The 17,386-nt window shown below is 41.4% G+C and overlaps 1 protein-coding gene across 4 annotated transcripts in view; it reads right to left on the bottom strand.

Annotated features, from left to right (window-relative positions):
* Nucleotides 1-17,386, bottom strand: part of DIS3L2 (DIS3 like 3'-5' exoribonuclease 2) — a 178,309-nt gene that overhangs the window by 78,058 nt on the left and 82,865 nt on the right. For all 4 annotated transcript variants that reach the window (XM_030455829.1, XM_030455830.1, XM_030455832.1 and 1 more), the window contains one exon: nt 8,146-8,225. In XM_030455829.1, the coding sequence (XP_030311689.1) occupies nt 8,146-8,225 (80 nt within the window). The remainder of the gene's footprint in view (nt 1-8,145; nt 8,226-17,386) is intronic.

Here is a 17,386-nt window from a genome sequence, read left to right as displayed (position 1 = left end):
GACTGGCCCCAGCTCTTCCAAAATGAGAAACTGGATGAGATCACAGGAGAAGGCAAAATAAAATAAAGTAAATATTTGAATGTTAACTCTTCTCATATTGAAAATCTTGGCACCTCCTGGATGTCTGGAAATATGTCCAGCATTGTCACTGGTGAGACCAGACACAAAAGTTCTTTAGGTAGAGATGCCCACATTCCAGCTCTGCCCACCCAGGTTTTCTCCCCATTCCTTTGCTGGTACCTGTTTACAATGTAGATGGTCATGGGTAAGCTGGGGTTTTTTTGTGCCCTCACAAGTGCCTAGCAGACTTTGTGAGGTGCCAAAATAGAAAGTTCCACTTCAGGGTTCTATAAGTTTTACTGATTTCTTTTGTAAGATTCAAGCACAGTGAGCAGAATTAAGAAACAGGGACTACAAACTACATCAGATTTATCCCCTGAATGCCAGTACTTGCTATTTGGTCACCCCTGGGAGAACCTCTAGATGAATGCTCTAGATGAATACTAAGACCCAACAGGAATCTTAGCTACTTGGAGTCTATTCCAGACCCTTGGGAGATGGATCTTCAGCCCTTTACCAAGACAAGATGTCAAGCAGGGCACGAAGGTGACAACCATGCTGCTGTGAACTCAGATTCCCAGCTCAGAAAGCACTCCTTCCTGGAAGGGAAAAGTTACTAAGGGAGACTCCTAGCAGTCTCTTAAGAGTGAGATTTCCAGCCAACTTGAAAGTAAAAGGACAATTTCTGGTATTCCCTCTATGAATTATTTTTATCACTATTCCAAGACCCATTGAAGAGGCTAAATATCAGGAAATCTGTAGTCTTTGAATTTAAAGAGATGGGAAGTGGCACCCAGCAGCTTTCAAAATGAATTACAATCATTTTGGGTGTAGGATGTCATCCTGTTCCTGAAATGAAGGTTTGGAGTGCAGAGTGACCTCCCTCTCTCTACTGCTAGGTCAGTCCCTTCTGTGATATCTCTACTCCCAGGCATTCAAAGAGACCTTGAGATTTAGTGCTAGGCCAAAGACATACAAGGTACTTCCAGTGTCTGGCCTTGACATTTCAACTTCTCTGAGAACAAAAGAGAGCCGCTCAGATTTTGGGTTTAACCTTCCAACTTTTTGTTTATTTTTAGAAAGAATTTTAAAAATATTTCCATCTGCACCTGGTTTTACTCTTTCTGTGTAACTAGCATACTGGTCAACAATCAAAAAATACTGTAATGACTTGCACTGTAAGAAGATGTTATTCCTATTCAGCTGGGTTCAGAAACCATTGCATTGCAATAAAAGTCAAAACACAAGTCCAATGATTCTGAGAAATCCTGATATTTAAGAAAGTTGCTAAGAAAGAAAATATATGACACTAATTTCTTTGTTGCCTGCATGCAACAGAACATATGACTGAAGTTAACCATGTGAAAATTTATTCCTAGCTATTTGTACCCATTTAAAGTTTATCTTTCTCATATATCTCCTCATATATCTGCCAAATTTACTCAAAAATCCTGTTTTCTCTAGCTCTATCTGGTCACCCCCTATCACTTGCAGTTCTTCTCTAAAGATTCTTCTAATCCTTGAGGTTCTTTTTAGTGAATGGGAATCCTAGGCAAAATACTTCTAGATATGTTTGTACAGGAATTTCTGGATCCTTTTCCCATTACCTAGCTCCCTTAAGGCTTTTGGGTTTGTTTTTGCTTTTTCTTCAATATACCATGGGACACTATTGTTTTTAAGTCCATATCCAAAAGTATCAGTGATATCCACCAGGACACAGAATCCAGCACCTCTGAATCTTTGGGGAATTGTCCCAGGTCCTGAATTTATGAACTGAAATGATCCAAAAGGAAACTTTGCCCAGAGATTCTTTCCTCCCTGCAGGGAAATCAATTCCCCTTTATGAGTAATTCTACTGGTATTTGCACATCTGTTTGCATGGTTCTGCAGCCATGGTCTTCATTAGTCCTTCACAGATAATCTACCTGTTATATTATTTCAATCCTATGTCTTTTTCTGCCACAGCTTTCTTTGTGTACTGTCAAAAATACACAAAACTTTTGGGATAGGGATGGATATTTGTAAAATACCTACACTTGATACAAAAATCTCATTCAATAAATATGAACTATCCATAACAAATCCTGCCCATTTTTGGTTTATCAGGCTTTTAGCCAACCTTCTCACGAGCAACATGCTTTAACAAATTGTGTTCCAGCAATCAATGTTCCGACCAAATCCAAACTTTCTTAATCTCCACTACAATACATTATCATCCAGTTTAATGCACTTGTCTAGGCATTAGGCTCAGCCTATTTCCCTTTTAAACATCATAGTGTCTGGAGTATGCCACCCTACTTCTACTAAAGCTGTCAAGTTGTTTCACTGATTTTTAGACAGATGTTTGGTGGAGGAAGGATGCTCTCTGATTCCATTCAAATCTGCACTTGGAAATTGGAAGTGATGTGTGTTTCCACAGACAAACCTAGTGTTAACTTTAAAACAAGAGGCAAAATACACAGTACATGCTGCAGTTCCCCCAGCAATACACGGGAGCACGCTGTGGGACACAGCAGGGATCTGGATTTGGCACAGACCTGAGTGTAGTTTGCATATTTCAAAGAATCTGCAACCACAAGCCCTTGATCGAAAGAAAGGAAAAGTACCTGTTTCTAATTACAGCAATATGTCTTTTTCACTTTACCAGTGACATAGCATAGATCTGGAACAGAAACCTACCAGACTAACCAACAGGTAACAGGAGAGCCGAGCTAATTACATCCAATACTAAAGGAAAAACTAACCAAACTATATGCATAGTCCTACTCCTTGTAGGTCTTTTTATTTTTCCCATATTTAACTCCTGCAATAAATTTAAGTAAATTGCCGTTTATGGTAATTTTCCATTTGACTCATATGCCAATGTGGGGGTTCTGTCATGTTATCTCTAAACTGAGCCTGGTATCTGTTCACCTTAACACCTTACAAAGAAGGAAGCAAAGTAATTTCATACCCTAACTTTTAATTGAACACTAGCCCATTCTTAAGTGTTTATCTTAAGCCAGGCCAACACAGGACTCCAATTACAAACTCTTCCCATATTCTGTGTTGCAGGAACCAAACAGTATAGCTAAAAGGTCCTGTACCATGCGTTGCCAGAGCAAATTTTGCCTGACAGTCCTTAAGTGGCCAGAGAAACAAAGCTGAATATAAGAGAGAATGTATATGTCTTAAAAAGCAGAATAAATGAACACAACTTTGCAAAATTAAAACAACCCAGGTGTTTGCAACCTGCATTAGGAAAGAACAAGTATGGAAGGAGAGGAAGATAGGGAGGGAGATGCTGGAGCTCATGCACACTAGGGGATAATTACTAAGGTGTCCACAAGGTCTAAGAAAAGCAGCTCCGATGTCCATAGGCCTGCAGCAGACAGAGGATAATTTTACCAGCATTTGGCAAAACACCAGTTGGCTAACCCAAAATGTATGAAATAGGCACCTTGAACAGAGATGTAAGTCGTCGCTCTCTGCAGATCTGTTTCCAAAAACTGCAGCCCAGAGTGGATTCACCAATGTCTGCTAAAGAGAAAGGTCATGCTGCAGTCTTACCAGATTTGGGTCACTAAGAGAAACTCTCCTCTTTGCTTGCACACCATTTTCATGACACTTACAGAAACACAATATGTTTGAAGTTTTTATCCTATTCCCTCTAGGTATATTTGATTTAAATTCACCAACAAGTTGAACGGATTTAAAGGGAAGGAAAAAAACAGGGAGCAGCACACTGCAGAAATCTCATTTGCTTAGGTCATCAGGTAATACTGGGAAGATTCTATTAATGTATCTATATACAGTCTTGCTCCAAAATGCAGAAAAACAATGTCAGTAGGGACAGAAAAAACAGGACAAACAGCCCATAGAATATATTTCCACTCTGCAGTACAACAACTTGTCCTAGAATACAATTTAAATTACTTGCACCTGAATTACATTGTGAAAGACTGTAGGGACACAGCAATGAAAGAACAACGAGAACCATTTTCATTATCAATTATCACATAAAAGAATGTACAGAAACTCTCAGTATGGACAAAGGTATAGCTTTGAAATCAGCATTGAAAGATCTGCACATTGGTTAGACATCTCCTCAGAAATGTACCTCAACTGTTTCTGCTGCATTCTTTTCCATCACAGCCTGACATTTCACGAGATGGAATTGTTTGCCTTCGAATTTGTCAAATTCCAGTTCTGTTTCTACCAGTAAGCAGTCTTCAAACATGACAACAGTTATGTGCATTACCAGAAATGCACACACCACTTGCAGATAATTCCCAGAAGAGATTTTGCAAGGGTGGGAAACTTGCCTGGTGCCACTGGGACACACAGATCACCTGGTGTGCTCCTACGTGATAAGATCAGAATAAATCTTTAAATGTCTGCACCCTGGATGAATACACTCAGGCTTAACACAGCCCTGTTATTTTCAGTGAATTCTTTGCAACATCCATACAGAGAACTGCTCCTGGCTGCAGTTACTCAGTAGAGGATGTGCAGAAAGGATCACAGAGGAGTATAGACTGAAATGAACTTTCTTAAAACCTCAAGCTACCCTGAAAAAGCTCTACAAAGGCTGTAGAAACTAGGCAGAGTCCAGATCAATCTTTTACTCCGAGGTTATGCTGATTCATCTAAACGGAGTACAGTTCGTTCAAATTTCTGAAGCTTTTACATAAATAACCCTATTTTTCCTTCTTTATTGGAGCTGATCTCTCCTAAAATATACACTCGCAAATGTGAACAGCAAGTTTACCTCCCTACTTCTATCATTAAACAATAACAAGGAGCATGACTGTTAATCAAAAGCAGACTCCAATATAAAATCCTCTCAGAATCAGACTGGCCCACTTAAGACATATATCCCTGAAAAGTGTCCAACTGCTGCAACATCCTACTGCAAGCTCCATTAAAAGCTATTCCCACAACCATCCCACAATCCCTTGCTAGTGACACTCTGCTAGGGGATAGTTCTTTATGACAGTTTTGTGGATTACTTCTGCCAAAAATTCTTTCCACCTTTTACTGAGGACATAGCATGGGTGAGTTGCCCCTCCAGTGACTGCAGTCGGTAAGGGTTACTCTAAGAAGTTCTAAACCTAAGTGAAGGTGCAAAAACAGTTCCTTATCTCTCTGCTTGCTGCCAAAGATCCTTCCAGATGAAGAAAATGCCTCAGTCATGAATAAATTAGCAACAAATGCTTAAGGACAAAGAGAACTGCATTCTTCAAAATCTGAAATGCACTGATGTAGCTGTCTGATAAAAGTGTGGTCATGAGAGGTTTCTTTTTTCTTGCAGTTATTATGGGTGCTATATACTAACAGAGACATTTTATGAACTGGGCTCTGCATTCTCTGTTGATTTTTTGAGATCTCCTGACATCATAAGGATGCCAGATATGTGGTTTGCTCATGCTGGGGTTTTTTTTGGTGTTGTGTTTTAGGTTTTTTTTTTGAAGTGTTTTACATATGGACAAAAAAGATGGAAAAAATAATATTTTCTTGTAACCACGTTTACATTTGGAATAAAAGCTGTGTTAACTCTTAACACAACTTTGCCTTCATGAGAGATGCAGTCTTGCCAGGCCTGGATAAGCTCTTAACTTCTAAAACAACTCTTTGTCATAATAATTGCAGCTAGCATAGCAACTTTTAAAGCCAAAAATCCTCAGGGTACCTCCAAAACATATAAAGAGGCTCTACTAAGCACAAGATTGAGGTTCCCATAAGGGCTGCCTTCAACACCAAATCGCTGAGAATGGCCATAGCTTTGCAAGCATGTGAGCACAAAGATGTGAACCAGAAGGACTCCCAGCTCTGGTTTTGGACTTTTCTAAACTTGCAAAAATTTAAGTCAAAGTACAGATCTCTTAAAAAAAAATCATATATGCCCATGCTTTTGCCAGCCACATTTCATGGGCCTACATAGTGCTACAGCAGTCAGCAGGCCACAGGCTGAAACTCACTATCAACTCACAGTGGGCCAAAAAAGCCACGAATTCACAGAGATTCAATTTGCATGGAAGAAAATGTCTCAGGAACTTGTGGCACAACATGGATCCAGATGTGTCCTGCCAGGACAGATCTGAGGGCTGAAGTCCCCAGTGCTGGAAGCTGTCTCTCCAGCTGGGTACCCCAGCTGGGTAGAGCCCAGTCCCACCCAGGAACAGGTTCATGGCAGTGAACTGGCTTTAAATGCTAATTCTGTATCAGGATGCAAAATAAGGAATGCAGAATTTCCACAGCAGCTCTTTTTATGCTGATTTAAAGTCTGGTCCCCTAGCATATTCATCAGCACCAACGCTGGCTTTTCCAGGGAGCAACTTACCCTGGCCTAAGGCTGAGGCAGTGCTTTGATGGAGCATGGGCACCACTCACAGCACCTCGGAGGCTGAGGGTCAGAGCACACGATACCCAGGATGGGCACAGATAAAAGCACTCTGGAAGAAGGCTCCTCACTGAAGAGGAGTCCGGGGTGGAACAAGATGGAAGACTGGAAGATGCACAGCTCCAGTCAACAGGAAGAGATCTGGCACACAAAAGGCTGATATGAGCAGGCTCCCACTTAATGGTCCATGGAAAATGATACCTGAGGGTGAGCAAAGGCCTTCAGGCTGGGACAACCACCAGCAGGTGCATTCACACCCATTTGCCTCTTGGATTTTCTGTTCTGAGAAAAAGGGGCATCTGAAGAAAAGGGGAGTGTGCACAATGATCCTGAGAAGGATGCAAAACTTCAAAAGCACTAAATAAACAGTGGATTTCCCATCCTATGACTTTTGGATACAAACTAAACAAATCTTTACTTTTACTCTCAGGAAAAGAGCTGAGCCCTGTCCTCTATTCTTTCCTGGTTTCTTCATGTCTCTTCTAAAACACACTGGTGAAGTTTATTTTGGGGCACGGAAGAGAAGAAATATTTGAAAAACTGAACTTTGCAAATCTTTTCTATGCAGAATGACCCTGTAGTCTGATCAATGTTACTTTGAACACAGTTCAAATTTACTTTGTGAATTTACTTTGAACACAGTTCAGCTTAGGATCTCTCAAGAAGACTGTCTAAATTTTCTGAGAAATACAAGAGCAATTTCCCCTTAATCTTGCTTCAAAACTACTATTGTACACTATAATTAGAAGAAAGTTTTAGCCTCAAATTTTCTTCCATGTCAGATTTTTTTAATCAGTTTTATAGCCCTGTAATACCATTTTGTACCTGTGCCTAAATGACATGACCATTCATCGGCCACACTGCACAGAATGAAATAAACCCAAAAAACAGGGAATGATGTCTTTGATATCATCACATTAACAAGATTAACATGAGCAAGAAAAACTAAACACACACCGAAAAAAAATCACTCTCTTCTTTATTAGTAGTGCAACATTTCTAACCAAGCCTGTTACTGGATCTCATCAAATTAAGTAAGGAGAACTTGGATGGCAAAGTAAGCTTACAAGAGGGAAGTTATTTAAGTCAGAATCATCAAGATTTGGCTGCTGGAGCTTTACTTTCTGTTCTGCTGGCCTACAGCATAGTAAAAGTACAAATAAGGTAGGTCAGAAAGCTTAAAAGGCAATGAGAAGAATAACACAACTTATAAGGCACACTCTGCTCATCTGACAATTCCCAGCATCTTATAAACACCAAAGAGCAGTTCAGCCAGTGACCTTCAAAAAACTGGATTCCTTTATCCAGAGACTGCGTATTCAAGGTCAAAGTTTCACCAGACTTCAGTATGCAAGAGTGGCATATTAGCTGTTCAGCTGTAATTCCTATAATGACAGGAGGCAGCTGAGACCTGCTCAAATAAAACTGCAGCTCTGATTATGCAAAACACTGCATTTCCTGACACCAAGACAACTTCAGAATGCAGCTTGACGATATCTGCTTTAAGATTTCTGAAAGCAGGCAATTAAAACAACACGAAAAACCTCGTTTATTACTACTCACATTTGGTGAGTATATATACTCACCAAATACTCATATTTGGTGAGTATTTGGTGAGAATACTTCATGACAAATTATATATACAAATATGTCAACAGCTTAATATAAACACTGAGAAGTATTTTGTAAAATATATCTCATACCATCAGGGAGTTGTTTACAGGACAAAGCATCATCAAGATCCTTGGCAGTTGATGGGTCGATGGTGAAAATGCATTCTTTCCTATCCAAGGAAAAATGAAGAAAAGAAAAATTTATCTTCCAGTCATGGAGAAAGTATCAAAACAGAGAGATCATCAGAGACATCCAGACAACAACAACCATGTTTTCGGAAGACTATCTGTTGAAATGTCTTCCAATCTAACCTGAACTCTAAATCTAAACTGAAAAAAAAAAAAAAAAATTACAAGTGAATCTCCTTGGGTTTTTTATTTATTTTTCCTTTTGTTTTAACTGCTTGCTTTTACCAATTTTCATCTCATTACTGATCTTCCTACACAAAACCTAAACAAGTTAGTCCATTGAGTTCACTCTAAAGAAGGAAGCAGGAAAAAATCTTGATGCCTTGCAGCTAGAGTCAAAATAGACTGTTCCTAATTGCAAAGCTAAATGGAAGACATACAACCCTCATCCCCATGCATAAGAACAGATACCTTAGCATCTGAAAGTTCATAAGCACAACTAGCATGGAGCAGAGGCAGTGAAACATTTACAAACCAATCTGAATGATCACAAAATGGAGAGTTTTAGTATCAGTAAAGACACCCGAGGGGTGCAGTTCTTTGTAACATCCACATTGCCTATTGTACACCAAAGGGAAGAGCAGGTTCAGTAAGAAACACTACGAAAGTTAAGAGTGAGCTCCAAATAAGCTAATTAGATCTAGCTCATCAACTTGGTGCTTAGGAAAAGCTGAATGCCCCTCCACTTGGCAGTACCTGGAATATGCAGTCTCGCCCTGGAATGCTTACATGCATGTCCCAAAGCAGTGGGTGGCACAACACCAGGAAAATACCAAGATGGGCCACAGATAGGGTCCAGAGCCACATAAATGAAACAAAACAGAGCATCTGACTTTGAGATCATCATGTTCATAGAGCAGAGTCTAGCACTACCCAAGACTCAAAACCTGAAGCACTTAACAAATATAACTTCCTAAAGTGCTGCTTCAGGGCCTCCCTTCATCCTGCACTGCCCTAGAGCAACTTCTTGCCTGGGCCTCTGGGTTACAGCAGGGTTGACCCAAGTAACATTTGTAACAGAGGACTGGAGCTGAAGAGCTCTGAAAACAGTAAGGGAATGGGTCTGCTGGCTTATTTTGCTTTTAACCTTCAAAGTAAGTTCAGCCCCTCCTAGTGAAAAGATCCCCAAGCATAATGGGGATGGCTGAGGCTGCCAAGGAAGAAACCAGACTGCTGCTTTTCTTCTTGCAGCAGAAAAACTCCAATCATGATGGTAACTCCCTTCTACAGTAATGAAAACACATAGTACTTTTTTTTTTTTTTTTTTTTTTTTACAGTTTAACCACTGATATACTCCTGGGACAGGAGAGGTGGGAGGGGAAAAATTACAGTGAACTTTTAAAGGAGCAAGTGTCACGTGGAATTAGCAAGTCTTACTCTTTTTGCACGGGTGCTTGTGCAGTGAGAGCAATGTCTGTATCTTTGCAAGCCTATCACTTTGGCACTTAAATGCTCTGGGTAGTATCTGTCAGTATCAAACAGCTGGCTGCGTGTATTTATAAAACTCCACCAGGCACACTAAATAGAGATTTTCAAAGACAAAAATCAGTAAAGCACTTCACTGCCTTCTGAGACTTTGAAAATCTTTTAGAATTTCCTAGCTTTCTGCATGGATAGCAGAGCTGCCTTCATCCCCAGATGCAGGTTAGTTTCTGATCCTTCACATGCACCTAAACAAATTAGAGATCGTGACACCGATAGATATAACATTCTTTCAACAACACCGGGACTTTGATCTGTTGCTGCCTAGCTATCCAGCACTGGGAATCAAACAATTTTAAAGGCTTGCAAACAACATTATTTCCATGAATATATTTTCCTTAATTTCCACCTAAGAATGGAATTTCGGGATGTGTCCACTCCAAAGCACTGTGCAACTTTCTTCAGGGGGCTGTGCACATGCAAAGACAAAGGCACCTACACTACAAGAGGTATGGAGGCATGTATGGGTGCCAGCCTGCATGTATTGATACATCAGGTCTCAGTACCTCATAAGGTAGAAAGCCAACAGCATTCTGGCACTGTGACTGCCACTCCAGCCACGTCTGGATATTCCTTTAAGTTACTTCATTTAAAAGAGCAAATGGTGCCTAGTAAATATTCCTTTAAGTTACTTCATTTAAAAGAGCAAATGGTGCCGAGAGGACACTAATGGCTTGCTTTATCTGACAAGTGAGCAAAGAAAAGGTGCAAGAGCTTCTTCAAAGAGAATGCGGGTTCCTGTGTCAGGGGAACAGATAGCTTATTCCAGATGTTCAGGGCCTGCAACCACAAGCATCTGCCACCCATTGTGAATCATAGCTCCAGGCAGCTTAAAAATTAGCAGGTTGGTTTCAACCACGTGCATATTTGCAGCCTGCCTTGGAAAGAAGTGAGCATAAATACACGGATGCCAAATTCTGAGCACATTTATACAATGGTAGCAACCACCAGGCTTCTTTGCTAAGATGTATTTGGCCAGTCAAATCTACCATAGAAGTCAGCAGTGGCCCCAGTTCAGAGAGCCCAAACCTGCAGGGCTGGCAGGCAGCCCCCAGCCCCCCTAAGGCAAAGCCACTGCCCCTCAGGATGTGCTGGATGGTTCTGAGCACTTAGGATGCAAACTGCAGGCAGACACAGCTCACCATCTGAGATACTTAAACTTAGACATGGGAAGCTGAAAAGAGGTCCAGACAAACACTGATTTAGTTTTTCCCACCAGAATTTCTATGTGCAGCACAGCTGGGATATGTTTAACCACCAGGCTCAGATCCACTTCTCCTCTAAAACTACTCAAGGGACTTGGACTTGTAGCTTGTCACAGGCTGTTTACTCTGGGCACAGACTGAAAGGTGACGTAAGAATGTCCCTGGGCATGTAACACAAGGAATGATATTCCCTGGCATAGGGACTCAGCAAAAGCGTTGCAGAGCTGAGGGCCTGGTAGTCAATGGGACAAGAGGAGGTCAAAGCTCATAGGAGTGAGCTAATGCTGGCAGCTGGCACACCCCAGCACACCTAGCTCAAGTTTTCTAAGTGAATTCCTCTCACCAGTAATTGCATTATTAAGTGTGATGAATTATATTTCTGGTTTTCAGTTTTTATTATTGGAGAAGTTTCAGATGGCTACAGGAACCAGGCCTGGCAGGTGGGAAAGAAAACAATCCACCAAGTGATGGGACTACAGCTCTAAGCCCCCAGGCAGCACCCTGCACATGTGCTCCACAGGTCTCCACAGTAGGCATGTTCTTAGCTATCTCCTGCTTTTCCTCCAGCCATACTGGTATCACCTTTTATCTCCAGCTTACTGCAGAGAGATGCTGCTCATCTCGGAGAGAATTGGAGCCTGGCAGAGAAAAACAAGGCAAGGAAAGGCTGGGTGTGGGTAGCCCAACATGCCCACTGCTCTGCAAGCTGTTCCATTCCTTGGCACCAGTGCCAGCCACTTCTGTGCAAACCCCCAAGGAGCACCCGGGGGGCAGCTGACAAAAAACATCTGAAGAAATAACATTGCTCCCAGCTCTGTGGCAAGTCCATTGCAAAGATTAAAGAGCTGTTCAAATTCCTCCCCTGACCATACTGTCTGGCTGTACAATACCCCAAAGGCTGTGGCAAAGAGGTTCTCAGAGGGACCTGACCACAGTTCTGACCATAACCAGTTACAAAACCTACCTTCAGTGAGTTGTAAACTAAACCTCAAGGCAGCAGCACTTGTTATGCACCTGCTAACAAAGACAATGCATAACCACAAGCAAACAGCCCAACTACATGCACGGACATTTGCACTGACCACAGGTAAACACAAATTGGCAGCTGTCTCCAGCTCTGGGAGGGTCACCAAGATGACCTTGTGGGTTAAGAAGCTTAATCATCCCTCTCTCCCCCTTCTTTAAAAGCCCTGAGGGAGCCATCTCTCATAGTCCTCACACCTAATAAAAACCTGTTTTATTCATTTAAAATTGTCAAAACATACTTTGTAGAAATAATGAGATGTTCCAAGTCCATTTGTTCCAACATACACACAACTTGGTTAGTTAAAGGAAACCAGTTTAGGAGATAGAGACACACTCAGAAGATTCTCTGGTCCTCAGGATAGAAAGGACTAGAGATAAACATTTCCCTTTAAGACCATAATTCTCATACTGATCAAAACCAAACATTCTGGTATGGATACTTCCACTTTTTACAGAAGCCTCTTTGTTTAAAATATACACTTACTGCAGGTTTGCAGAAGTGGGCCTGCTCTGGCACAGAGTTTCTGTTGATGGAAGAATAAAATTCTCTCTCCCTGTTCCCCATGGTCAGAGGCTTTGTGCATGAGAAAATGCTCAGGAGAGTTGTGGAGGATCAGGGGAACAGCTTGCACTGAGCATGCTGGACCTGCAAGCAAGAGCCAGGAAAGGATGTGCCACACACACCCTGCCCAAACCCTGCCAGCCCCATGCAGTGCCCAGAAACACTGGCCCAGCCACCTCTAGACCCAAGGCAGTGACAAGAGCACTGCTGAAGCCAAAGCTCGCATGCTGTCTCTGTCTACAATCTTGCAAATCAACCATCTGGGGAAAAAATGCAGAATAGAGCACTTAGTTTATTAGACAGTAACGAGAGCTTGCACATTTACAGGCTAGGATATCAATCCTAATTTAAGGAAAGCTAATTGAGAGCAGTTTCTCTTTGCACAGCTTAAGAAAGCCTAATTGAAGTGGACAAGCATATCTGCAGAGCAGTTAGTCTTCTTACCTTTAGCAGGACCTAAAATAAATGGCTAGTGCAGCAGTAGAGGTAAGATAAGTAGCTTGTTGGTGAGCTGGAATTACCGTCATGGCAATTAAAACATTCACAGAACACAGGACTGGAAAAGCAGTTTGTTTTTCTTTGTGCAAATACGTACATCTATGCAAAGGTATTTGCAAGAATCAGCAGAGAAAATATTGTACAAGGTTTGGTACAATATTTCAGTTCTTGCCAGCTAAACTGTTCAGAATTCAACATTATCACAGTTAGCCATAAAATATAAACACCTATGACACAAGCAGATTATAAGTCCCGGTGGTCAGGGCTCCATTTTTATTCAGGTGGAAGGCTACTTGGATCAAGATGAAGCATTGTATTTGTAAGCCAGGGGCTCAGGCTGTAGTAGAGGCAAGGTTTCTGGCATGGCCAAATACTGGGCAAAGTTTGGGTGTTCCCAGTGTGATTTTCTGCAAGGTATTTTGGTGCTGCTAATAGAGAAAAGTGTCAGTCTGTACACAGTAAACAAAGCAGCACTCTCCAGTCATGCAGATCCTCCTAACACAACTGGACAGCCTTCCAGCCAGCAGCATACAGATGAGTCAACCCACCAGTGGACATGGAGTCCAGATTTTCACCACTCTAACAAACACCAACAACCGTGAAATAACCATTCAGAGAACTGCATGTACCCACTAGAGCATCAGAAAACCCTTGGTGAAGCAACATGATGTCCTTACCAGCTGAGTTGTCCATTCATGGGAGGCAGAGTCCTAAAGAAGCAAGCAAAAGCCAGCTATTCAGGAACCAGGGGAAGATGAGATGAAGGAAGGACAATCCCAGGCACCATGAGCACAAGTCAGCTGGGCAGCCCAACCACATCCATACTCCTGCATGCTGCAGAACACCAGCCCTCCTGGCTGCCACCATCACCAGATGAAGTCACTTCAACTGAAGTCCCTACTTTACCATTTGCATGAAGCTGGACTGAGGTTCAGGGCTGAGGTCATGGAGGAGACCAGGTAAAGGGGCTTGGGTAGAATTAAGGTGCCTCAACTTAATTACCTCACCTACCACCCCATCCTGACTCTCTCCCAACGCCAACTCTCAGACTGAGGCAGTCTCCTGCAATGTTTACTGGTCATTTATGAAAACCAACACATCCGAAACGATTTCAAAAGAGAACAAAGAACACACGGCACGCATTAGCATGGAGAAGGGGCTGAAAGGCACTTGTCTGTGAATTCCCAGCACACAAACACTGCATGACTGAAAACTCTAGCAGCTCAGTGGCTACCCACACACTGACCATCCTGCCCTGTCCCAGGCTTGGTGCTCGCAGCCCACAATGTCTCTGGTCATCCAACAGTTCCTGAAGCACCAAGCTACATCTTCTGCACAAGTGCTAGCCTGTTTCCAAAGACCAGACTGCTACAGCCAGAGGTGAGACAGTAATGACCATCACTTTTTAAATTAAAGTTTAGGCAGAGCAAGCCTCCATTAAACCTGAGCATGTCAGTGCTAAGACATTTACAGTACAAGTGACTGCATGTCTAGACACTTGCAATGCATTTACATTCTTCTAGGGACTCCTTACATTGTCCTGTTCTCTCCACTTTGTGAGTAGATACAATTGCCTGGTGGGAGTGAAAACTCAGCCTCCTGGTTTACCCTTATTAACTCCACCTCAAAGCTGGCATTTTAAAATTACACACATTAAAGGCACTTTCAGAATCTTTAAGCTCTTCAGGTCATTTCTAAGACACTGCTGATCTCCATCTTGCTAAAGTTAAACAGACATCATTTCTCAGAGCTGGAGACAGTTGTTTTAATTTGGGAATAGGCATCCTAGAGCTGTCAACTCATTCCAGTGAGAGCTACTAACATTTTTTCACACAACAATTCAATTGTTATGGCAACCACAAAAATCAATCTCAGTCTCCAGTCACAAGTAAACCCAGCTCGAACACAGAGTCTGCTGTTGGTTTCTTAGAAAGTGCCAGTACGTGTGGGTCCAATTCTGCTGGTGCTCATCACTCAAATGGGAATTAAGTTCTCTTTCTCAGGGAGAAATTTTGGAGAACAAACAGTACTCAAACACTTTAGAGACTTCAACAATCCACTTGTAAGGACATCTATTACATGCAGTGTCTACCACATTTGTCACACTTGATGGAGCAGAGTTTAGTTGAAACCCCGGAGTGGCTCCTTCCAAGACAAAATCTTAAAAGAAATATATTTAAAAATATGCATGCAATAAGAAGCACCCTGACAAACCTCTGAAGGCACTCGGAGTGCCTTCACTCAGAGTGAAGGTAACACACCAACAGAAATACTTGGCATATCACAAACCTCTTTTTGTGTGGTGCATAAAATTCAAAATTAAATTAAATTAGAAAATAATTGGAAGCAAAACTGCCCCCTCCAAACACTAATGTTTATAAGCCTCACAAAAATCCATCACAGCATAAATTGCACTGAAAGCCCAACTTTCTACATGAAGCCAGTACTGTTCTTTTTAACTTCTCTGTGTTTATGTTTATCTAATGTCCTGTTGTGGTTCAGAAAAATTTGGTCAAGAGAGCGGCTGACAATCAACTCTGATATATTTACACATCTACAACAATAAACATTCACTTTTTCACCAAGGACTGCTTACTGGATTGCCAAATCAGAATCAATCATTCCTTCTATATATCTATGGCCTCCAAGTAAGGAAGACAATGGAAAAAATTGCACTGAAGTCTTGTAACATACCTAAATGGCTTGAAAAGCCAACATACATATAAAACCAGCAAAGTCTCTGAGAGACCAAGTACCAGCAGTATTTCTTACAAGTCATGCTGTAATTGTGCTACAAATATAATGAGGTCTCTGTACCACCACTATCCCACGCAAGAAGGTGGAGTGTAATTGAAAATGCACTTGCATTATATAAACTACTTTAATCACAGATGCTCAGAGCTAGAAATGGAAGAGACATTAGGTCATCCAAGCCCCATAGGTCAGAGCCAAACTACTCGTGACAATACATTTGCAAGGACTTTTTCCAGTATAGTACTAAGAATCTCTAGAGATGGAGTTTCCAATACTTTCTTTAGCAGTCTAAGTTACTGTCTATTTTAGGTTGGACAGAAAAGATTTCTATTTGGTTTACCTTACTTGTCCTCATAACATCTCTTCCTACCCTCCCACCACCTTAAATGATTCATTTTTTCCATTTTGCTCCATATATTTTAATTATCAACTACCATATCTTTCACAAACTTTTAGTTTCAGTGTTGGCAAATACACATTGAACAGTTAATCCCTTCTTGTAAATCAAAACCCTCATCTCCCAGAATACTTTTGTTAGGCTTTTCCAGACTACCCCACTTCTAATCCATGTTGTGATACTTCCAGTAAAACCTAACCCTGTAACCCTGCCTCATGGACCTGCATATGTGCCATCTATATTGTATAATTTTTTCTTTAAGAGAGTGAGGCTCTGAGAATAACCTGGGAACAAGAATCAAATCACCCAGATAAATATACAGGCAAATATACAGGTCAAAGTATGCTTCAGACCACTCCAACGGAATGGTGTCAGGAGGAAAATGTTCCTTGTAACAACCAGCTTGTCCTAGTTATCAATGATCAACCCTGAAATACCACAACAGGGATATATTGGCTCACATACTGACAAAGTCCTGAGTTTCTTCACCTACAGCATAGAGAAAGATACCTGGGTTGACACATCCATGTGGTCTGACCTGTAACTGGAAAAGGGCACCACCAAAACACTCTAATATCAAAGAAAGTGGCAGTGTTTGGCATACCTGAACCAGTTCATTTAACATACATAAACATAAGAGGACAGATCACCTTCTTCTGCTCATCAAAAGCCCACCTTGTGATCCAGGGAAATTCAGTAAGAAAAGGACACCTTCTCAAATAGGCTTAACATTTTATTCTCATCTCCCTCTTACTCTCTCTACTTCTCTCCTCATATTAAACAGCCAGGCAGGAAGATGACTGTAGGGTCTAACAATTTAGTTACAAAAATTATTACTGTATTCCACAACTAAACAGATTCTCAACTAAGCAAGCTTAGTTTTGATGGCCTACAAGTTCTGAATGCAATAATCGTGTCCAACTGCACACCATCAATTTTGCTTGAAACTGCACTTTCAATAACCATACATGCCTTCCTGTAAGGAAAAACACCAGTGAAGATGCCAGTGTGCCTATCTACACCAGCCACTGGTAAGAACAACATCTGAGAGCACAGATCATGCATAATTTTGGACAAAAGAGTGTCACCACAACTGCTGTAGCCATACTGTGGTAAAAATGTTATGAAAACAGGAGGACCTGAGGAAGCCAACCAGAAGCACAGAGCTGAATCACATCACTTTGACAGGAGCACAGTATTTATTCTGAGTTTTACTTA

This window comes from Calypte anna, chromosome 9 (assembly GCF_003957555.1).
Source record: "Calypte anna isolate BGI_N300 chromosome 9, bCalAnn1_v1.p, whole genome shotgun sequence".
NCBI lineage: Eukaryota > Metazoa > Chordata > Aves > Apodiformes > Trochilidae > Calypte > Calypte anna.
This window is presented reverse-complemented; position numbering and strand designations above follow the sequence as displayed.